The sequence below is a fragment of the Coenobita brevimanus genome, chromosome 12 (assembly GCF_032717465.1).
Source record: "Coenobita brevimanus isolate Jiangsu-jjx chromosome 12, ASM3271746v2, whole genome shotgun sequence".
NCBI lineage: Eukaryota > Metazoa > Arthropoda > Malacostraca > Decapoda > Coenobitidae > Coenobita > Coenobita brevimanus.
The window spans coordinates 2,686,767-2,710,991 of record NC_136965.1 but is presented as its reverse complement, the minus strand read 5'-3'; the positions used below and the strand labels follow the sequence as shown (position 1 = coordinate 2,710,991).

At 41.0% G+C, this 24,225-nt stretch overlaps 1 protein-coding gene across 1 annotated transcript; it reads left to right on the top strand.

Moving 5' to 3' along the window:
• Positions 1–1,723: 1,723 nt before the first annotated feature.
• CkIIalpha (casein kinase II subunit alpha) lies at positions 1,724–23,985 on the top strand. Its single transcript, XM_080282269.1, has 8 exons — positions 1,724–1,883; positions 7,069–7,207; positions 11,452–11,563; positions 12,757–12,969; positions 13,446–13,640; positions 19,053–19,255; positions 20,075–20,308; positions 22,144–23,985. Exons 2-7 carry the CDS (start codon positions 7,113–7,115, stop codon positions 20,301–20,303), a joined length of 1,047 nt encoding a protein of 348 aa, XP_080138395.1. The 5' UTR covers positions 1,724–1,883; positions 7,069–7,112; the 3' UTR covers positions 20,304–20,308; positions 22,144–23,985.
• Positions 23,986–24,225: the final 240 nt, after the last annotated feature.

Below are 24,225 nucleotides of genomic sequence, written 5' to 3'. Positions count from 1 at the left end.
TTTTGGGGCCAAGAGTGAAGACTGGGGACAAGGTGGTGATGGTGGGGAGAATGGGCTCTCACCTTCTGTCCAAGGGCAAGGCAGAACCGCGGCGACGGCCACCATCCTTCGCGGGGAGAGAACGGCCTCCGTCCTCTCGCCTGCCGCCCCCACAGGCACAAGCAGAACTGCAGCGGCGTCCACTGTGCCTGTTGGGGAGGGAATGTCCACCGTCCTTCCCTCGTCTGCCGCCTCTACAGGGAGCAGGACCGCAGTGACAGCCACCATCCTTGCCAGGGAGAGAACGGCCACTGTCCTCTTCTCACCTGCTGTCCCAGGGTCCAGTGGAACCACAGCGGCGCCCCCTGTGCCTGTCGGGGAGGGAACAGCCACCGTCTTTCCCTCATCCGCTACCCCTGTGAAGCCCCTCAAGGGTAATGGCCCTTGCTTGCCTCACCCCTCCAGAGGCTGTGTGGGACACCCCTCTTGCTCTCCCCACAGAGCTAGCACCCCAGCAGAGTTGCAGCTGGAGAAGATCTGGAATGGCCCCGTAGTGAGCATGGGGATACGCTCACTGCAGCCAGCGCCCCTATGTCGCCTCTTGCTGTTGTACTCCTGGAGGAAGAGACGCTGCAGGCAGCCCCTGACGGCCTCTCAACCTGAGCGAGGCTGCGGCCCCCAGCCACCTATGGGCGTCCCCAGGACTCCAGGACGAGACCTCCCCAGCCCCACCGATGAGCAGTCCTCCTCCAGGAAGCAGGCGCAGGGAAGCGCACCTGCTCGCCCTTTTCGGCCCCAGTCCTGAGGGATGACCTACCCACCGAGGCCCCACCAGGGAAAGGCCTCCCTCTACACCGCCCAGCAGCCCACCTCGGACGACCCGGCTCCTAACGGCGGTCCCGTGCCTCCTGTGAGAGAGCACACCAGACGGGACCCCTCCCACACCTGGACGACACCTGCAGCTTCCCAGTCACCGGTAGCCCAACCCGGATCCTCTGTGTCTTTGATAGTGTATGTGATCTGTAGCCTACAGTGTATTGTGTCTAGCACTGTATATCTTTGTGGTAATATACGTGTAAGGTTGGTTGACTCGAGTTTTTATGCTCTGTTCCTCGAAGTTGCATGCTCTCTAGACCCGGTCTAGAAGGGAACCCCAGACCAATCGCTCGTGCACAGAGAGCAAGGAGTTGAACTCTGAACACGTAGCATAACAGAAACTTTGCCTACTAGTTATTGATCAATAAGATAATGTATAGCTGTGATAATATACACTACGGGAGTTTGAAAACATGGAAGTAGACTAGTGAGTTGATTGATTTTTTCTTATACCCCAGCTAATCAGCGCATCATGCATTTTAACAGTGCAATAGGCGAAAGGGATTTCTTGCATCACAAATTTTAGTGTGGCAGAAGTAAGTTGTAGTAGAGTGCATGCTAATATAGCAGCAGAGCGGGGGAATTTTTACGAGTTAGGCAAATTTGAGCATCATGTATTTAGGCAAGAGAGTTGTAGTGGAGCAATGATAGCTTAATAGTGGGTTGACGATTTTTATGAACCAACAAATCAGAGCATCACATATTCAATTTTAACTATGATAAAGGAATGCAATGGACGTTAGAGGGTTGTAGTAACGCGGATGATAGTAGAGTAGCGGCGTGGTGGAGTGAGGGTGGGGCCATCTGTTGGAAGCGGTGGGCACTACTCAATGTCTCTTAGAGGGACCACCACATTCAGCCCCACGGCCCCGCGACAGCCATATTGGACCTCACCGGTATACACCTCGTCCTTCTCTGCACGATTTACACAGGTTTTTGAATCAACGTAAACCACCTCTCAACAGGGACCACTACTAGAAGACTTTAGGAAGACCTGTAAATCAAGATTGTGTTCAGGAATGTTATAGGTAAGTTGCTACGAAAAGATATAAAGAAGGGGAAGAAATTGTAATCGAGGTAAGGGTTTATCCTTTGAAATAGTTATTGTTAAGTAACTGATGTGTCAAATTTTAGGCACTTTTAAGGTAAAGTAGGATGAGATAGGTTTTGTTAAGTAATGGGGGTATATAAGGACATTCCATTTTGATAGGGGTAGCCTAAGTTCAAGGTCAAAATTACTGTGTTATTGTTTTGGTTTTTCCTTAGGCTAGAGTAATGTTATGTGTGTGGTCTTCCTGATCTCCCTTGCCTGCCTTGGAGCTATAGGGGTACAGTTTACAGAAGGTAAGACCTTAAACTGTACTGTTAGTTAGGCCTAACCTTTAGTTATGTCCATGACAAGCCAGGAAGTGTCTGGGATCAAGGTCCACTGTTACTGCATATTCGTTGTAGTGCCTGCTAATTACTAACTCCCTCCATAGTAGAATCTCTTCTTTGGTACTTGATATTGATTGTGTAGTAGGCTAAATGCTGCTGTAGAGACTATTGTTACTTCTAACTCTAGTAAACAGACATGGGGCTGAAGACTTCCCATTGGTTTTGAAGCTGAAGCCCTAGAATTTTATGAAGCAAAAGTCAGGCAAACAGTCAAGCCAAAGCTGAAACACACTAAGATGTATGAAGCTGAAGCCAGCCTTGGGCCACTTTTATATTTTTTTTATCTTTAGAAGCGTTATATTTTTAATGCTGTATGCATAATAAAGTTTGAGATGTTGAAAATTATATTTTTAATTCAGTATGCATAATGTTTGAGTTGTTGAGAAATATACATTATAATGTTCCCCTCTGTGTATTTCCCCCAAATGATTTTTATCGGAGCATGTGTTTCTTCACATTAAAAAAAAGAAAAAAGAGGAGATGATGAACTCCTGCTGCACTGAATCGTTGTAAGGTAGCCTAGTTTACCTCCCCTGGGTCAGTGTTTCATAACCAGTGTAAATTGTATCTCATACGAGGCTTGGGGGCAGGGTGGCTCTGGTAGAGTGCCTGACTTGAGACAGAAGGGTCGAGAGTTCATGCCCTGCCCGGGTAGCTGCCGTGCTGGGATAGGTAGCGCTCTCCCCTCACTTAGTGGGGCTATATGATCAATGAAGGTCTTTCAGGGGAATTCATTTCTACGTTTCATATCGCTTGCACTGTGACCTGTACAGACCCTGATCGTGCCTCACTCCGGTGGAGAGGAAGTCAAGTATAATTATTTCCCAGTACAAAAGGAAAGGAGAAAAAGAAGTGTGGTAATCATAGGGGCATTAGTTTTAATGTAGCTAATAGGGAAAGTATATGGTAGGGTACTGATTGACAGTCAGGGAAATAACAGTGGAATTATTTCGAGAATAGGGGGGTTTTGGGAAGGGAAGAGGTGCTGTAGATCAGACATTCATCCTAAAGCATTTAGTGGAAAAGTTTCTAGAGAAAGGAAAGTTGTATGTGGCCATCTTGCATTTGGAGAATGCTTGTGAAAGAGTGGGTAGAGAAGGAATGTGGAAAATATTGAGAATATATTGGAGTAAGTGGGAAGCTGTTGAATGCCGTGAGGACTATGTATGAGGACGCAAGGGCTGCAGTGCTTGTAGATGGTGAACTGAATGAATTTTTCTGTCAGTGTTGGATTGAAATGGATGTACATGGTGGAATCCTTTTGGCTAATCAGATGGAGTCAGGATTCTGTGGGCTTGAATGATGAGTAAATTGAAGCGTGGCTAATAGAATTGGGCAAACTTTGACTCTCTGGACGCTGCTATTCCTCACCCTGACCTAGAGTGGGAAGGGAGGTCCAGATGATGATTAAATATCTCTATCTATCTGTCTATCTATATATATATATATATATATATATATATATATATATATGTATGTATATATATGTATCTGTATATATATATATATATATATATGTATATATATATATATATATATATATATATATATATATATGTATGTATATATATATATATATATATATATACATATATACATATATGTATATATATATATATATATATATATATATATATATGTATGTATATATATATATATATATATATATATATATATATATATATATATATATATATACTGTATATTATAGAAGTATGTGCATTACAAGAGGTCTCACCGTAAACTCATCAAGCTAAGACAGCATCACAGCGAGGAATAATTTTTTCAATGCAAGAGAGGTATTTCATTATCACTGTGGTGAGCTTTACCTCCTGTGTAATAGAGCCATGGCATCCAGGGCAGTTCTGTGTTTCTAGTGCAGTACTCATCTGTAATGGTGTATGATCATTTTCCTTAAGTGAAGTACAGATATGTATGGGATGGAGTATGAGGAAGTGTCAGGTGAAGTTAAAAGTGTTAGCTAGCTGTTAGTCAAAAGTTTATGCATTTTTTTTTTTTTTTTTTTTTTTTTTTTTTAAATAACCTATTGCATCATGCAGCAACATTAATCCACATTGCCGATGTAATAACTGAATCATCTTTTGGTTGCTTAAATACCCAGAAGTTTTGGAGCACTGTACATGGTTCTTGTACATGAGGTAGCTGATGGCCAGATGATTTTTAAGTAATTTGGTAGTCAGTGAACTGGAAGTGGAGCTATTGTATTTACAAAGTCAGTAAGAAATATGTTATGGAGGCAGTGAGAGAAAGTATTAGCTGTTAACCATATCGAATACTACTGTATATCTTATCTGTGATTGACCCAATGCTATAAAAGTCTCCTAGTATGATAAAGGCACAGAACCACTGTTTGTTGAGATGAGGTACTTGTGCAGTTTTCATTCATTGTGGTTTTCAGTTTACCATATAGCTATAGCTAGTGAGCCACTGATCACAAAAAGAGTGGAGAGTTTTATTATAGTTTTGTAAAAAGAAAAAGCTGTAATCTGTAACTTTGTGGCATAGCAGAGTTAGAAATTTAATAATTTCCCTCATTGTAAAGTTTTTTGTCAGTTTGCTATCATTTACAGTATCGAGTGTACTGGTAACTATTACTGTAGTGTGGTGCCATTCTTAATGACGCTAAGCAATTCAGTAGATCCTCTGTTTGAAATACTCCAGTATGTGCAATTGTATTTGGCACAGTGAGGCAGACCTGTAGCTTTGTAGTTCATCATGCAATTCAGTCAGGAATATTGTTTACAAGCATAAGTTCTGAAATTCACAACACTGGTGCAGTGGCATGACTGCTAAATCATGGGTAAACTGACAAATATTGTGTCACACCAGTTCATAGTGTGTAATTATTATCCTCAGTATGATTTATGCAGTACAAGTGTGAACTGCAATTATTTTTTGAGTTCTGAATTGAAAAAATATTGAGTGTGTGAACGGTAATATGAAATTTGGTGTTCTCAGCAGCTTTTTACCAGGCAGGAATAGCCACCACATAAACAGAAAGATTGCATCACTTCAAGTCATAGTATTCCATAATATTCCCAAATATGAAGTGTACATTACTGTACAACTCTCAGTGGCACTTAATATTTTTATGCAAATTGTTGGCTATCTGTGAACTGTGATAGTTGATTAGTGCTCTTAGTAGCTGATCATCACTTTTCTGATGCCAACTTGTAACCCACCATCTCCATCCTCCTGTGCAGCTTAATATTTGCCACTTGATACCACTGTTATGCTTATTGATTTTACATACTGTACACTTAGGGGGGAAATTTGTCACATGCCGGAACAGGGACTTCAGGAAAAAATTTTATTTCATCATCCCCATCAGCTAAATGAAAGGTTTCCTTACGGAATAGTTTGCGTGATACTATCTTCTGATACTTTACATTAGTTGTACAAATGGAGTGTTTATTCTGCGTGATTGTTGGAAATTGCATCTGATACCATAATTATTGATCAGAAATGAAATCTACTGAAGCTTAATAAAGGGAATGAAATTTGATCACCTGTATGGTGGAATTACTTTTCCATAGGTTTATGGAATATGAACATCCAAGAAAATATATATACAACAACTATATATTATTTTTGCTAGAATTGTAAAAAAAATTTGCCTTGAGACTGAGCCAAGGTTTTGAAGCAACATTGGGTCTGGTTAGTACTTGGATGGGTGACCGCCTGGGAACACCAAATGCTGTTGGCATAACGTTCTCCCTGCGTGTCAAGTGGGGTTGGTGGAGGATTAGTGCCCCTCCCTGTAAAACAATTAACTCTAAGCCTTGGCCACCCCGTTTGGGATACATGGCGTCTGGCGATGAATGAATGAATGAATGATGTGAGATTGATTTCATGGCCAATATATCTTGGTACTTATTGACAGCTGTTCTGAGTTTGGATATTTCTTTTCTTTGTAGAGCCTGTCTCCCCATCTCGTAGGTGGGAATCAAGGTTAGGAGTCTTAGGATGATGATATCTACTGTACTGTAACTAATGTCTGTCTGATCTGATTACTGCTTGTTAATTGTATATAATTATATAGTCAAGATCAAAAGTTCACTAACATCCCTCTGCCAGCATCATGTTAATGGACATTTCTCATTCCTCCCCAAAGTCAGACTGTCATTCCTTTCTCCTTTCTGTTTTGTACTTCATTCTGTTGTCAGTCCCATATTCTGAGTTTCCATGTAACACCTGCAGTATAGCACCAAAGCAAGCAGGGAAGTTGTGAACATTTGACTGCAATAGGATATAGCCATTAGTGTACTTGTTATATTTCAAGCATCGTCTGCTTCAGTAATTTATTGCTAGTACACATTTCAAGGGTAGTTTTCATCTTGTTTCAACATTTTAACTTTTCTTCTTCTTTTTTTCTCTGTCCCATACCGTATTAAATTTCCTGATGTAAACAAAGTTACTTGGGCACAGAGTGCTGGTAATATTGTACCTGTAATTGTATTGGTTGTTCTGATCAGTAAAAGAAGGTAACATATTAGAATCTGCTGTGTTCAGTTTCATGTTAAAACCATGCTGAAATATAGATATGCTTGGTACTATAGGCAGGCATGCATCATTATAAGTAATTCTAAGTATCATAACCTTGTTTGCAGTCTGTACAGTAAATTTGGGGAATGCTAATTAACATGTGTGTTGCAGTGAAACTGTAATTGTTCTGGAATTTAATATGACTTTAACAGCAATAAAATATAGAATGCTTAAAAAAGCAGTGAGAAATTACTGTAAATATATTTGCAGACCTGGCTGGGTTTGGTCGGACTGTTTACCGGGGGCTGCAGAAAATGCCACTAGCAAGTCGAGCTCGGGTATATGCAGAGGTCAATGCCCACAGACCACATGAATACTGGGATTATGAATCTCATGTCATAGAATGGGGGTATGTATTGGAAGGTTTGATTATACTGAACTTTTTTATTTTTTATTTTATTTTATTTTATTTTTTATAAAAGATAACCTTGTATAATCTCTTCTTCATAAATGGTCCTCTAAAAATCTGTACCGTAGTTAATTTGTACTGTATACTTTCCCGCAAGAACAAATGACTCATTTTATGGTTGTTTTAGTAGAATGTTTCTGCTTTAAAAGTTGATTAACTTATCCCAGTTTACCTTACGGTACTTGTTTAGGAACAGTTTTGTAAGATTGCCGGCAATTTCTTTATAATTTAAATAAAGTGCAGAAGTGAATTAATGGGTTTCGAGTACAGTCATATACTGCCTGATGGACTGCAGACCAAAGTCGCCCTTCTCTTGCAGTCCACCACCCTCCTTTTGGGGGAACAGAGAGGGAGTTGTGGAATGTTTGTATTGTATAACAGGGCAGCTCCACTGCCTGATTTTATTGTTGCCACTGCATGAAGGCATCCCATTGCAGTACCTGCATTGCTCACAAGAGCTGAGTTTCTTGTATTTGTAGAATCATCTCCAAACTTAATTTGTCTTGCTCATTGTATCAAAGATACACTTTGTGATATGGGTATAATTTCCATACTTATGGGTAGAAGTGAACTCTCCAGTGTGCTGTTATTCTATTCTATTCTATATACCTAGGCAGCTTCTCCCTCCGAAAGGGAGGTAGCCGACACAGGACGACACACTCCCAATTTGCTCATCCACACACACACATTCATCTGCATCTTAGCGACAAGGGGAGAAGGGACAGATCCTCACCGCACCATACTGCATGAGGGTCAACTGCACGGTGCAGTGAGTGACATCTGCAGCAGGGCCCAACAGCAGAGCTGGTTTACCCCTGACATATCATAATGGACCCATCCCCTTACCCGCACCTGACCTGATCAGCTGATCAAACAGAATGCTGGAGAATATCCCCTCTATGTCTGCGTCATCATTTATTCATTCACAATTTCTCTCCAGTCATTTCTATCACGCACAGCCACTCTTCCTTGCTCAACAAACATCCCTCTCGCATCCTATGCTCTCTTCACATTGTCCATCCATCCTATACGTTCTTCACATTGTCCATCCATCCTGTACGTGGTCTTCCTTTCAGCCGTACATCTCTCACATCCAATCTAGTTATCTTTTTCACCAATCACTTATCATCCATTCTCTCCACATGCCCAAACTATCCCAACACCTTCTGCTCAACTTGATCAGCCATCTCCCGCACAACTCCAGTTCTCCTTCGCACTTCATCATTTCTCACCCGATCCATACGCGTCACTCCACACATACTCCTCAAACACCTCATGTCCATTACATTCAAACTTTCCTCTCTGCTACACCCATATTCCATGTTTCATTCCCATATAACGCAGTCGGTACCACAACGCCCTCATACAGCCTTCTCTTTACATCCATTCTAAGCAAACGACATCTAAATACTTTTTTCATTACTCCCAGCACCTTTTCTAAACTTCACCTCTGCGTATATTCTTCCATCAACGCAACATGTGACCCTAAATACGTAAAACACTCTACCTTCTCAACTCACCATTCAAAATTATACTCATCCTCCTGCCATCGACCAACTTCATACACTTCATCACTTTTATTCTCATTTACTCTCCATTTTCTCCTTTCATCCACCCTTCCAAACTCCTCTACCACCTGTCTCAATCTCTCCTCTGAATCAGCCACCAGTGCAGTATCTTCTGCAAACAGCAGCTGATTCAGAATCTACTCTCTGCTATCAGCATTCACCAGACTCAAACCTCCACCTAACACTCTTGCCTTCACCTCCCTCACAACACCATCCATATAAATATTGAACAACCAAAGCGACATCACACATCCCTGCCACAGCCCAACTCTCACGGGACACCAATCGCTCACAGTATTTCCCACTCTTACATACGCTCTACTATTTACAAAAGACTTTTCACTCCTTTTAGCAACCTACCATCAAGTCCACGCAATCTTAAAACAGTCCACAAAGCCCCCTTATCAGTTCCATCATACTATCTATCTATCTATTGCAAGACGCCACAATCCTGTAAGGGGTGGCCATTTGACTTTGAGTGATTTGTTTTACAGGGAGGGGCACTAACCCTGCACCAACCCACTTGCTGACACGTAGGGAGCACGAATGGTTTGATTATATGGTTACTACCCAGCGTTGTAAATGGTTTCTTGGCTTACAGGAAACCATTTGGCTTGTCACTCAATGAAAAGCCACCTGTAAAGGAAAGAAAAGTAGTAAGAAGTGACAGGAAAGATCGGAGAAGTAGGAAGAGAGGAGGGCAGGCACGGAAAAAGAATGATAAAGGCTAAGGAAGAAGTAGGCCGCACTACAAATGAGTGGATGATGGTCGCCACCACCTACCATGATTCCATCATACATTTTCTCTAAATCCATGAACGCCCAAAACACATCCTAACCTTTCGCTAATTACTTTTCACAAACCTGTCTCACAGCAAACACCTGATCCACGCATCCCCTCCCTCTCCTAAAGCCACACTGCTCATCACCAGTCACACCCTCTGTACCCTCTCAGACTCTCTTAATTAACACTCTGCCATACACCTTACCTGCAACACTCAACAGACTTATACCCCTAAAGCTAGTACATTCATACTTACCACCCTTTACATTTATACACCAGAACCACATAAGCACTTGCCCAGTCAGTTGGCACCATACCCCCCAAAAAACATACATTCAACAGTCTCACCAACCACTCAACAATAGTCGCTCCTCCACCTTTCAGACACTCCACAGCACACCCATCCATACCTGCAGCATTCCCTGTTTTCATCTCCTTTACTGCCTCCTGCACTTCCTCCATCGTGATCAAAGAATCATTCAACTCTTCCAATACATTTATTCCTTGCACCCTTCCATCTGCCACAATCTCAGCTTCCTTTCCTCCTCAACATTTAACATTCTTTCAAAAACTCCGCCCATCTCTTCCTTACTGCATCCAGCTCAGTTAACTTTCCATCCTCTGCCTGACTCGCTCTTCCTTCCCATACACTCTCTTTCACACGCTTTTCACCTCCTTTCAAAACATTTTCTTATTCTGTTGAAAATTCTTAGTCAACCACCTACCCAACCTCTCATCTGCTGCCATTCTAGCATCACGCATAGCTCTTCTCGCCCAATTCCTCTTTTCCTTATACCTCTCATAAGACACCTCATCTTTCCTTTGCAGCCATACTTCATATGCATGTCTTCTCAGCCACAGCCATACTTATTTCCTCACACCACCATTCACATCCCTTTCTTACACTACCACCCACTCGTCTCACACCACCATTCCGCATGCCCTGCCACAGCACTCTTAAACAACTGCTATTCTTCCTTCACACTGTCATTTTCCTGATCTTTCACTGCATTCCACTCATCTTTCAATTTCTTGTGATACTCCATCATTTTCTCTCTTTTATCCAACTCACTCCCTACCACACCTAACTCTCCTAGCTCTCACCCATTTCTTACCTACTCTCAACTTTCCCTTCACCAGGCAGTGGTCAGACATACCTCCACCCTCCCCTCTCAGAACTCTCACATCCAACAATCTACCTCTTACATTCTTGGACACAACCACATAGTCCATCAATGCTCTGTCAACAACCTCTCCACCCCCCTGTCTCACCCATGTATACTTATAAATATCTTTCTTCTCAAACAAGGTATTTCCAATCACCATCTCTTGCTCAGCACACATCCCTATCATTCAATCCCCATTTTCATTTCTTCCAGGCACACCATGCATACCAACTACACCTTCAACTGCTACATTTCCCACTCTTGCATTCAGGTCTCCCATCATTACCACATTCACATTCGCTTCAAAACTCTGCAGACATTCATCAACGTCATTCCAGAAAGACTCCCTCTCTTCTGCATCCCTTTTGCTACCAGTCCCATATGCACTCACAAATACCCACAACTCACATTTAAATTTCACTTTCACCCACATCTGATATAAAAATAATTATCTGTCAATGGCAGATTACTTATCCCAGTAAAGATCCAAAGGGTTGAAAAGTTTGGTACTGTATCCTTGAACACGTTCATCTAGGTTGTGCTGTGTGTTATTGTGTGGTTTACACTAAACCATTTTCTTTTACTCAGGAGCACATTTAAATTGAAGGGGTAAGAAGTCATTGCCTCCACTCCTAGAGTGAGCTACCTGTTATCTTTTCTTTTCAGCCAACAAGATGATTATCAGCTTGTTAGAAAGTTGGGGAGAGGAAAATATTCAGAAGTGTTTGAAGCTGTTAACATCAACAACAATGAAAAATGTGTAGTGAAGATTTTAAAGGTGAGTTGTATATTAATAATGGATTTCTATAAGTTCTAATTGTGTAGATAAGACTAGGCTGAAGGGTGTGCATCCCCAGGCCCAAGAAGGAACAGTGACTTGGTCCATCATAATACGTTAGTATTGACCTTTGTAGAAGGTTCAGGTGTTATTAAGCAAGATCCATAACCTTGTGGTCTTGGTTTTCTTAACCCTCAACTGGGCTATTTATACTGCATGCCACAACGCACTCTTTCTCCCTGCATGGGAATTGTTCCAAAATTAGCCTGTTTTCAAACTTTAATATCTCAGAAACTATACCTGTTAGAGAAACAAATTAAAGACCATATTACCCTACTCACCAACTCTTCTTGTGAATGAAAGTTTCCCCGGGGCTGTAGGTCATTGCGTCGATGAGTGAGAATGTGATGAAGAGGACTAATTTGTAGTGTGAGAGGTAGGAAGTGTTCGTGGCCGTGACTGTGGCTTTGCTCGCAGCATGATAACTTCCTCATTACTAGATAAACTAGACAGTGGCATCCAAGGCACGCCCTATGGCACTATCACTGAGCCCTTTCCTAGTACCCTTGGAAAGAGGCTTGGTAGGGGTGGTCAAGTCAAAAAGTCCACGTGAGGCAGGAACAGAATCTGATGAGAAGGTTAAGAAAACATTGTCTTGAACCTGGCAGAGTCAGAAAGACGACTGAGGTGTGATTGGCTTGGCTCGTGGGACTTTCCCTCGCTTTTGGTGATGAGATAAAGTGGCAGCTGTTTCAAACAGTGACTCAATAACACTTGCAGCTATGGCCGTCATCCGGCTTCCCCGATCCAGAAACTTTGCATCAGATATAACTCACCCAATGCCTAATAGTTAATGTTACATTATGTTAACCAGAGCACATAGCAAGACTTTGGCACCCCTTTTTAATTTGATAATTGATGGGTTGATTGGCAGTTGTAAGTGAACTGCATTTGGGGAAAAAAAAAAAAAAAAAAAAAATGTATGAGGGGGCTTGATTGGTACCGGTATGCGAATGTCAGGCCCATTCCACAGGGCATGCTGTTATTATATCTTCCTCTTTCATACTTTGTCTTAAACATGATTTTGGATCCTACCTTACCCCAACCTTGGGTGGAAAAAGGTCAGGATGATGATGACAATCATAATATCTCCTTAACAAGCATTAACCATATTTTTGTATTTTATCTTCCAGCCTGTGAAAAAGAAGAAAATCAAACGAGAAATAAAGATTTTAGAGAACCTAAGAGGTGGGACCAACATCATCACATTGCAAGCTGTAGTGAAGGACCCTGTTTCCCGCACTCCAGCGTTAGTGTTTGAACATGTCAACAACACTGACTTCAAGCAGCTTTATCAGACATTAAATGATTATGATATTAGATATTACTTATATGAACTTATAAAGGTAAGAAATGTACATAACCTGATCACTGTGATGATGCATATCATATTGTTCATACTAGGAATGTCTTTTAAACCAGAGGTCTTCAATGTAACTTTAAGTAAATCATTCACCATGAGCATTCCTGAGTTGAATAAATTTTTGTAATAGCAAGAATGATATTTAAAATATCGTTGTACTACTTGGATGATTTTAATTAGCATGTACAAAACTCCCCCCCCCCCCATAATGTGGGAGAGAAAACATAGAGCTTGGTGTATAATACTTTAGTAGGAAAATTAGTAAAAATCTGTTGTAGTAGGAAACATGTATGAAGTCTAGGTATATAGGAAACAGATATGACATCTGGGTATTAAATATGCCAGGAAAAGATCTTTCTAGAACTGATTTTAAAACTTTTTTTTTTTTTTAACTTCATTTTGCAGTAATGGGATTGCTTGCAGCTGTGCAGTCATGTTAATAGGATGTTTCCTTTACAGGCTCTAGATTACTGTCACAGTATGGGAATAATGCATAGAGATGTTAAGCCTCACAATGTTATGATTGATCACGAACATCGGAAATTACGGTTGATCGACTGGGGCCTTGCAGAGTTCTATCATCCTGGTCAAGAGTACAATGTTCGAGTGGCATCCAGATATTTCAAGGGTCCAGAACTGCTTGTAGATTATCAGGTTTGTTTATTAACTTGAATATTGATCTGGTTTCATGACAACATAATTCTCTAAACATTTATATGAAGGTGCCTTGCTACTAAATTGAGCCAAAAAATAAGTTCCAGGTGGTTTGGTTGATTAATAATATAACTGCTTGTGGCCTATAAGAGCTTTATAGGGGTGGTTGGATATTGCACACATGATGCAGCTCAGAACAGCTGGTGACTTATCTTGAATGTATAGGCCAGTAGCCTAACCCTGGTCGCCTTTGCTCCTAATGGGGCAAGAAAGGTTTGGATAATGGCAAGATGAACTTTGTGGTACAGAATTTATTGTTTATTTAACTTGTGGAATGCATATAGGAATTGCTTAGTTAAGAATGCTAAAACGGTGTGTGGTGTGGCAAGAGTAACAACAAAGAAGAAATGTACAGCATGGTAGGATGAAGAGGTTGAGAGAGCAGTGGAGGAAAAGAGGAAGAAGTGGCTAGGGTGGTTACAGGACAGGGTTTCAATTGAAGTAAGAACTGAATATATGAGGAGCAAGAAGCATGTAAATTGACTAGTGAGAGGGAAAGGGAAATAAATGGTAATCTAGGAAGAAAAATGAAATGCAAATTACTCTGAAAATGGGAAGTTGTTGTGGAAAGAGGTGCGGAAATGTAGAAGTGACAGCGGAAAGAAATGTGAACATGTGAAGGATGTAAATGGTAGATTATTAACCTATGAGGATGAAATAAAGACCAAATGGTAAGAATTTTGAAAGTCTGGTGAATGGGAAGAGAGAGAGCAGAGCTGCTGTAAGCATGATTTGTTTTGGGGATGTGCAGAGAAGGAATGCAGTGCCAGAAAACATGACACTTGCACAGATGAAGAACAGTGTGAAGTGGCTGAAAAATGGGAAAGTAGCTGGGGTTGAGGAGGTGTATGCAGAGATGATTAAGTGTAGTAGAGAGAGCAGAATGAAGTGCTTGTTGGAGATACGTAAGAAGTCATGGGTGAGTGATTTTGTGCTAATGGAGTGAAAGAAGGCTGTGATTGGACTGCTGTACAAAAATGAAGGTGAGTGAAGTGAGTGCAAGAATTATCGTGGCATATGATTATTGAGTGTTAATGGAAAAATTATTATAAAGTAAGAGAGATGTTGGAGGTTCTGGTGAGTGATGAACAGGGGGGCTTTGGGAGTGGCAGGGGATGTGTAGATTAAATATTTGCAGTGAGACAGATAGTGAATGCTTGTGAGAGGGACTATAAGGTGTTTATGGCATTTATGGATCTGGAAAAAGCATATGACAAAGTAGACAATAGAAGGATTGTGGAAGTTTTTGCACATGTGCAGTGTAGATGGTAAGGTGCTAGGTGCAGTCAAGAGTTTTTATGATTGTAGTAAGGCATGTGCAAGGGTAAATGAGCATCTAAATGAATGGTTAACTATTAGTGTGGCTGTGCAACTAGGTTGTGAGATGTCTCCCTGGTTGTTCAGTATATATATGGATGGGGTGATGAAAGAAGTAAAAACACGTGTAATAGGGAGAGGGATGGCGTTGGTAATGAATGGTGATGAATGGAATATCTTAAATTTGTTGAATACTGATGATGCAGTGCTACTTGCATACCGGATGGGAATTGGTAGACTGATGCAGGGTTTTGCTGATGTCTATGAGCGTCGTGCCTTGAGAGTAAATGTAGAAGAGAGTAAAGTCATGGTAACTGAGAGAGAAGGTCACTCCTAGTGTGATGTTACAGTGAATGGAGAGAGATTGGAGTTGGTGAGAGAGTTCAGATACCTGGGTACAGTGATAGAGAGGAAGAAATGAGGGGAAATATTCAAAAGAAGTGGAAAGGGGAGCGACAAGGATGGAGGGTAGCTAGTGCTGTGAAGGCCTTGATTAGAAACAGAGGCTTGAATAGCTGCGTGAGGCTTACGTGAAGGAGTGTTAGTGACTGCTTTAACATATGGATGTGAGAGTATGGTGTGGCATGAAAATGAAATTTCAAGAGTGAAAGCAGTGGAGATTGGACTGCTGAGGAATGTATGTATAGTGCAGAGAGTGAATAGGATACAAAATAATGTGATTTTTGAAAGATGCGGAATGAAGAAATCTGTGGATACCTGAATTGAAGAGAGTGTACTGAGATGGTATGGTCATGTGGAGAGAATGGATAACAATAGAGTGGTGAGAAAGGTATATCTGAGCGAATTTAAAGGAGGGAGAAGGCAAGGTAGGCCAAGGAGAAGATGGAGAGGTATGGTGGATGAGTGTGTGAGGAAGAGAGGTACGGAAGTCGGAGAGGCTAGGGGACTGACGAGATGAGCTGGCTGGATGAATGTCGTGAGAAGTGCATGATCAGGGCACTCTTTATTAACGTGACAGTGTTCGGATTGACTCTGTCGGATATGTTTATGAGAAGCTACTGAATGTGGTGAAAGTTTTTTGGCATATCAGATAGAGCCACGATTCCGGGGTCTTGAATGATGAGTGAAAGGAAGCGTGGCTCATTGGATTGGGCAAACTAGGTCTGTCTGGACATTGCTGCTCCTCACCCTGCCCTAGGATGGGAAAGGAGGTCTGGATGATGATGATGCTAATTATTGAGCTTCAGTCATTTATGGCTGTGCTGTTGCTTTATTGAGTGCAGCAAGCCCTCTTAGTATTATGCCCTTTTTCTGTCCCTTTTTGCAATGAAGTTCTCAACAAATTATGAAAAGTTGTAATCTTAACAGTGATTGATGGGGCTCTCACTATCCACCCTCTCGATTCATGCTGCTCTCGGGTGCCCGTCTTTTCTTTCCTTCCCACCTTCTTTCCATCCTTCCTTCTGTGTCTTTCATTTCTTCATTCTTTCCTCTTTCTATTCTCTACGGATAACGTCACTGAGTGACAAGCCAAATGGTTTCCCGTACGCTGGGAAGCCATATACTGCGCTGGGTGGTAACCATATAACCAGATTATGGCACCTGGTGGTTTAGTGGGCAGTTAACAATTTGGCTGGCCAGTGACTTCATATACGTCATCCGAAAAACTCCCATATGCTGGCCAATGACATTATTTACTTCACTGAAGTAAAATATTTGTCAAAAATCCATTTAATGTTCGATGATCATAGATTAGGTTTAAAATACACGCCAGTGTCTTCCCATTCTTTCTGTGCTGTACAAACATCATTGAGTTGTAAGTCTGTCTATCTGTTTGTAGACACCTGAATCCCCTAAGGGGTGGCCACAAAAAAATCGCTTCCATTTCACCCTGTCTCCCGCCATTTCACTGCCCTGCTTCCAGCTCACCCCTCTCTCATATACCTGTCTACTCCATCCCTCCATCACATCCTTGGCCTCCCCCTCCCTCTCCCCACTTCCACCTCACACATACACTCATCTCATCAGAGTCTCACTCTCTGTCCTCTGCACATGGCCAAACCACCTCAGTGTGTTTCTCCTAACATTTCCTATCACATCCACACCACAACGCTCCTTCACATCCTCATTTGTCAGTTTCTCTCTCCATGTGACTCCACAGGCTCCTCTCAAATAACTCATTTCCACTGCTCTCACTCTTGACTTGTGTCCCTCCAACAAGATCCAAGCTTCACTTCTATATGTTAGTTGGTATCACAATACTGTCATGTACTACCTTTTTCATTTCTATGCTCACTTCCCAGTTTCTTATCACTGCATTCAAGGAACCAGCAACCTATCTTCCTTGTTAATCCTTTTCAACCACTTCACCCTCCAAACTTCCATCCTTACTCATCGCATTACCCAAGTACTTAAATGCACTCACATTTGTAAGTTTAGATATATTTATTGTATATAGATCCTCTGTTTTTCATAAGCAATAACAGAGTTATTTTATTTTATAAACATTACTGTAGCTTACCTGAGCGCAGACATAGCAGGACTTGCAGGACGTGAGAGGAGGCAGATGGAGAAGTGGAGTTAGTTGGGAGATGCGGGTGAGGAGAGAGCAGTGAGTGAGTCAGGATTTTCAGGAGAAGCAGGCTGAATGGATGTGGTGGAAAGCTCAGCAAAGTAGGTTGAAGGCTCAGCATAGGAGGCTGAAGGCTCAGCATAGGAGGTTAAAGGCTGTGGTTCGTCTAATTTCTTTTCCACCTTTGAGAAAAGCCTCGTGATTGATGACTGGGAAGCATTCTTTTTCACGTCGAAGATGAGACAATAGCAGGCCAGGGCATCATGCACAGCAGGATAGGCTCTGCCATTTATCAGCCTCATTAAATGGAGTGAAAGTACTAAGAGCACAATGAGCAGCAATCCTCTCTCCTCCAGGTGAACAAAACAAAAACATAAGATGGTGGGTTAGCCCCCTAGCACCCACACTGCAGCCTAGTGACCCGCCTCACAACTACTGTCACCCGCCACATTCAAAAGCGGTCAAAATGGGCTGCTACAAGCTAAATTAGTTTTTGGTTATGTTCGTACCTGTGAAAATTTATTTTTTTTTTTTTTTTTTTTTTTTTTTTTCCATGAAAGACTGACTAAGAGGGTGTATGTAGGTGAGGTGGAGGGAGGGAGAGGGAGGGGTAGACCGAGGATGAGGTGGAGGGATGGAGTTGAGAGGTATATGAGGGAGGGGGGGCTGAGCTGGGGGGAGGGTAGTCAAATGGTTGGTGACAGAATGACTTGGAGGCGTTTTGTCTGCGGCCACCCTTTGTGGGATTAGGGCGTCGGGCTATAGATAGATAGATAGATGTTCGCATCTTTGAAGTTCTTGATTCTTGAGTGCTCGTAAGTTGATGTATGTCCGTATTCTGTATTTTGGAACATCCATGACATAAAATGAGGACATAATTTCTATACCTTTCTTCAGAGATTATGTTTGAAACCTGTATACTCAATTGCTGCATATAATGATGATTTGCTGGTTCCCCCAATTGGCAACACTGTGTGGAAATAGTTGAGATATTTTGGAACACATCCATAACATAATGAGGATCACATTTTATTCATTAAAAATTAGTTACAAGAGATTTCAGTAAATACAAACTTGGTCAAGCTTTCTTTGCTTAACTCACCAAAGATCTGTGGTGCAATATCCTTATTGAAGGTGCTGGTCAATAACCCCTTTAGTGTTGTCATCTTTGTTATTCGTCCTACAACTAGATGTTTTATTCAGCAAAGGAGAGAGTTTTTCAGACTGGAAAAGTTAGATTTCTTTGTTCATTGTAAACAGTGTTTTCTGAGAATGTTATCAGTTGGTAGCAAGAACAGGAAAAAAAATAAATAAACATCTTACTAAAAGGATTCAGTATTTCTTGTTGGTGATCATAAGAGTGCGAGTGATGTTTGAATGAGTCTCAGGCCTATTTTACTGGGCATATTGTTTTTATGTGAGGGGGATGGTGTTATTTTATCTTGTCCTACAGTGGGAAAAGAGGTGATGAATATAGCTAATTTTGCCAATGTTATTTTCAGATGTATGATTACTCCCTGGACATGTGGTCGTTGGGATGCATGCTGGCAAGTATGATATTTCGTAAGGAACCCTTCTTCCATGGTCATGACAATTATGATCAGTTGGTACGAATTGCCAAGGTCCTAGGAACTGAAGAACTCTATGAATATGTTGAGAAATATCAAATTGAACTCGATCCCAGGTTCAATGATATCCTTGGAAGGTAAGTGCTTGTTTGTTTATTTTTTCAAATCATGAGCATAGCATGAAGAACACTACTGCAGATATATATAATTTGGGGTATTGTTTGATGAAAATGTAAATATTTAGTGTAAAATAGAATATATTTGAAACGTTGCTTTGGTGTGTGCAGGTAATTATTATATTGTATTTCTGTTATGAAAGTAATCATTTTATAATTTCCTTTCATTTTTCTAAAGTCACCACGGCAGTGTTAATAACGTACAGTCACCACTCGCGTAACATGGGAATATTGTACCCTGAAGCTCTTGTTTTATTAAAATTCTGCATTTTAGGGCCATATGTTGACATGTTAAAGGGTTTCATGTTACCCAAGCCAGCCCCAAGTTCACTTTTTTGGGCATTTTTTTTTTTTTTTTTTTTTTTTTTTTTTTTTTTTTCCCATGACATATACCTACCTAATGAACACTTCATTACGTACAAACACCAAGGGATTCCCACACCTTGGATGGAAGAGGTTGTAGGCTTGCTGGGGGTAGGTGGAGTGGAGTTCCGTGGCCAGAAAAAAAGAGTGAAGATCACACAGAGCACATGTGCAGCCAGACCAAGGGGAGAGGATAGGCTGAACTGGGGCAGGAATGCAAGTGACGTGTTACTCGCCATAAGTGTCTGAACTAAGTGACCTTGACCTTATGCCTCTGTGCTTCTGATGGAGTAATAAAGGATTGGATAATAGAGAAGTTGACTTAATCATTTACTTTTTGGGACAAACAAAAGTATTGTTTTCTTAAAGATTTGTTTTATCAGCTTCATCTGTCTAATAAGACCCACTCTCATGCAGACATTCCCGGAAAAGATGGGAGAGGTTTGTACACAGTGAAAATCAACATTTAGTATCTCCTGAAGCCTTAGACTTTTTGGACAAATTACTACGTTATGACCACCAAGAGCGACTGACAGCCCACGAAGCCATGGAACACCCATACTTCTACCCCATCGTAAAGGAGCAAGGCCGCCACATGAGCTCACCCACCCCAGCACCACCTGCAGGTGTGGGGGTATCCGAGTAAAATTGGTTAGTAAGCTTTTTCATGTTTTTCCTAACCTTTGCAATTTCTTTTTAGCATTTATATGTTCAGGTAGTTTTTGTTACGTTGCTGATGTGTTCTAGAATATATAAAGTTTTCCGTACATTTCAGTTGGTATAGAAAATTGGTTGAAATGACACATCAGCATTATAGATGGTGGTGAAACTGTGAGTGGCAGTGATTTTGGAATTTACTGGAGAACTGGCAGCAGATGGTAAATATGAAAAAAACAACATAAAACAAGGACTTCTGTACATTAACCTACTTCACTCTGATGACATATCATTTGTATTCCAGGTATCCCAAGCAACAAACTGGGTCTGTAGTTGATTTTGAATACTAAATTTTGTTTTTTTCTGAGTGTGCAAAGCATATACTTAGCATTGTTCAAATTCCAGCATTATGTATGTACTATATATATTTTTATAAATTTTTTTAGCTGGCTTATCCGATGGAGCCAGGATTCCGAGGGCTTGAATGATGAGTGAATGGAAGCGTGGCCCATTGGATTGGGCAAATTGGGGCTGTCTGGACATTGCTACTCCTCACCCTACCCTTGGGTGGGAAAGGAGGTGCGGATGATGATGATGATAAATTTTAGCCTGCTAATGCTTGAGAATTTTATGGAAGAATAATTAATAACATGGTTGCATTTTGAGGGCTAGAGTAATCAGTTTGGAAGTGAGAAGAATGCTTCAGGCAAGTGTGGGAGTGGAATGTAGCCAGTGAGTGAGCTATTTTTAACCATAAACATATGTTTCATTTGATGTTCCCATCAGTTTTGGTGTTAAGGATGATGATAAAAGGCCGATTTGAGAACTTTAGGTATGGCTTGAGTTCCCTGTTGGTAGAATTCGCCTCATTTACCAGTTCCTTGATTTTCACTTTGAAGCTTTGATCTTATCTGACTTAACTCAGAACTGTATGGGAATGTATACTGTTGAACAGATGTATAAAAATTTGTGGTCAGAAAATGCAGAAGCACTTGTATACACTGAAAGATTATCATATCAATATGTTATCTCAGCAAAGGCTTCTGTAGTGTATCAGTTCTTTTTTTTATAACTTAAATCTGTCTTTCCCATCCTGTCTCTTTGCCTACAGGTGATTTTACATTCCCTCTTCTGTCATTCTTTCCTCTTCCTTCTGCCGAGGGGTAACTCTACACTGAGTGACAAGCCAAATGGTTTCCTATACACCAGGAAATCATTTACTACGCTGAGTGGTAACCGTATAACCAAATTATGACACCTGGTGGTTTAATGGGTAATTATGGCACTCGAACCGGATTGAGCCGGTGAAGGTTTATATCCAAGGGGTGATTGGGGTTGATTGCTCATGTAATGCCCCTCAGGGATGAGTGAGGCTGGTCACTCTCATCTTAAATGTCGGGACCAACTGCCTAACCCCGGGCTCCTACACCCCTCATGGGGCAACATAGGATTGGATGATGGATGGATGGATGGATAACTGATGTACAGTAATTAGTATATAGTATAGCTGGTGCACCATTTTTTTAAAATGAAACTTTAAAGTTATCTACAGTAGTTACAGTGTGTTTTGAGAAACATATTTAGATGCGTATAGAAAATTTGCCTTCAGATGATACAAAAGTTTTAGCCCAGCCTGGATCCTCTTCGTGTACTTGATAAAGGTCTAACATGGTATGGAGCTGTTGCATCTCCTGTATAAATGCAATTTCTACGAATTGGTATAATTCATCCATTCAAGCAGTTCACAGGAGTGTGAAATCAAAACACTGTATGTTGATGGGTTTTTAGTACAGATATACCCTACTGATACACCATTATTTAACTTTCAGTAAGTACATGTAATTCAAGAACCCTGTGGAGTCCTGTTTCCCTGCCTCTGGGGTATTAGAACTGAGGCCTTCCAGTTGATGGTTGGAGAGTGCTGCACTCGTCACCTGTGGTCCTGGCTCATGACGAAGGACTGTATGCTTAAATCATTGAATCTGCTGGACGTCCTTGTTATTCTATTCTTGCAATTTCTTTATTAGTTTATTTAATTCAGAAGAAACATTGAAATGGATGGTTTAGCTGTTGTTTTTGTTAATGTTTTCTCTATTAAGGGCTTTCTTAGGTGAATAAAAGTCTGATAGCAATAAGGATAAAGTGCAAGTGACATGACTGATCTGGTTAGCCAGGTGTATCCACCGATGTCTTTTTAATTTATCTTTGCTGCTATCAGGTGATATTATTCAGCTTAGGAAAAGCCTTTAATGGGTTACAGTACTTGAGCACATGTGACCCACAAGGGTTTAACTCAAGGGGTTGTTGGGGTCTGTTGCTCATACAATGCCACTTGGGTGAAGGACTGGTTACATCACCCTTGCCTTAATTGACTCGGTATCTTAGTCCTGGGGCTCTGCTCCTGATGGGACAGTTAACAGTTGGATAATGGGTGGATGAATAGAGAGCCTCTTCTGCTGAAGGAGTTTAAGGCTGTATCAAACCACTCTGTTGCAGAAAGTATCCTAAGCTTAAAACAGTTTATTAGCAAGAATAAAAGGATGGAGACATCTGATGATTTTATTCAGCGTGTGGTAGATTTTTTGAACTGGAGGGGCTAGGTATAGCATTATTAATCCCATTTACTGTGAGAGCTTTCCTACAGTTTATAAAATCGTCTGGTAGTAGCAGGAATAAACTAAAAAGGACGTCACTGAGATTCATGGGACAAATCCCTGAATCAGGAACGGAAAGGCAAACCCCCAATTTTTGACATTTTTGAAGCATGCTGTGAAGATAGAACATGCCTGACCCTTCCTTATCACTGCAGACTGCACTGTGTGGTCACCTCTAGTAATTATAAGCATTCCATAAATGTCCATCAGAAACATGGGGCTTGTCCTCCCCTTCACGATTTATGTTTTAATAGCCCCTTGAATCTGGCAGACATCCTCTTTAGTTTTTCTTCGTGATACTGTACAATTTATTCAACTTAGGGTAGACCATGCATTGAAGGGGCTTGTTAATTTTATATCTAACCCCTCTAGTCAAAAAGTCTATCCTAAGCTGAGTAAAACCATCAGGAGATGGCAAAAATGAAATGAAAATGATGTCCGTGGGATTTTTCATTTTATTCTTGCTGTCTTTTGATGATTTTATGCAGCATAAGATTGAACTGGATGGTGTAGATTCATCATCATCCTGATCTCCTTGCCACGTAAGGATGAGATGAGGTACAGCTTTTATGAACCCATTCAGTCTATGAGGCCTTTCGTAAATTGAATATACTTCTGTATTTGCAGGAAATAAACTGAAAAGGATGTCAGTGTGATTCAAGAGGTTAAGCTTATGGCCCTTAGCATCTTATTCAGGATATGGAACACAATGTGACGCTGATTGTATATGTCAAACCCTGCAATCCAGTGAGGTATTTTTCATTTTTCTCTTGATACCTCCACATGATGTCATTCAGGTTAGGAGAGTCCTCTGCTGTCAAGACTATAAATACCATGGGTACCTCGTGATGTGATGGTTAGAATGACCCACTGTGGCCTAGGTTAAGTTATATCCTGAAGGGATGACTTGAGGTTTTGGATCAATAATGCTACTAAGGAGAGTACACTGGTCATCTACCTTTAAATGTACTCGCTTATGGTAGCCGCTTCAGGCTCGTGCACCTTGATGGGGATAAAGCGGGGTAGGGTTTTTTTTTTTTTTTTTTTTTTTTTTTTTTTTTTTGAGAATTAAAAAAAAACACCATTGGAGTAAAGGGGTTAATGATTATAATATATACAATCAGGTTTAAGCAGTATATGGTGTGTCTGTTATCGCATGTTTGGATTGTATTACATGGATCCAGTTGCGTCTCTTTGGTGATGTCATTTTGGTTTTATTCTTGCAACCTTCAGACTATAATTCAGCTTTGGAAACTG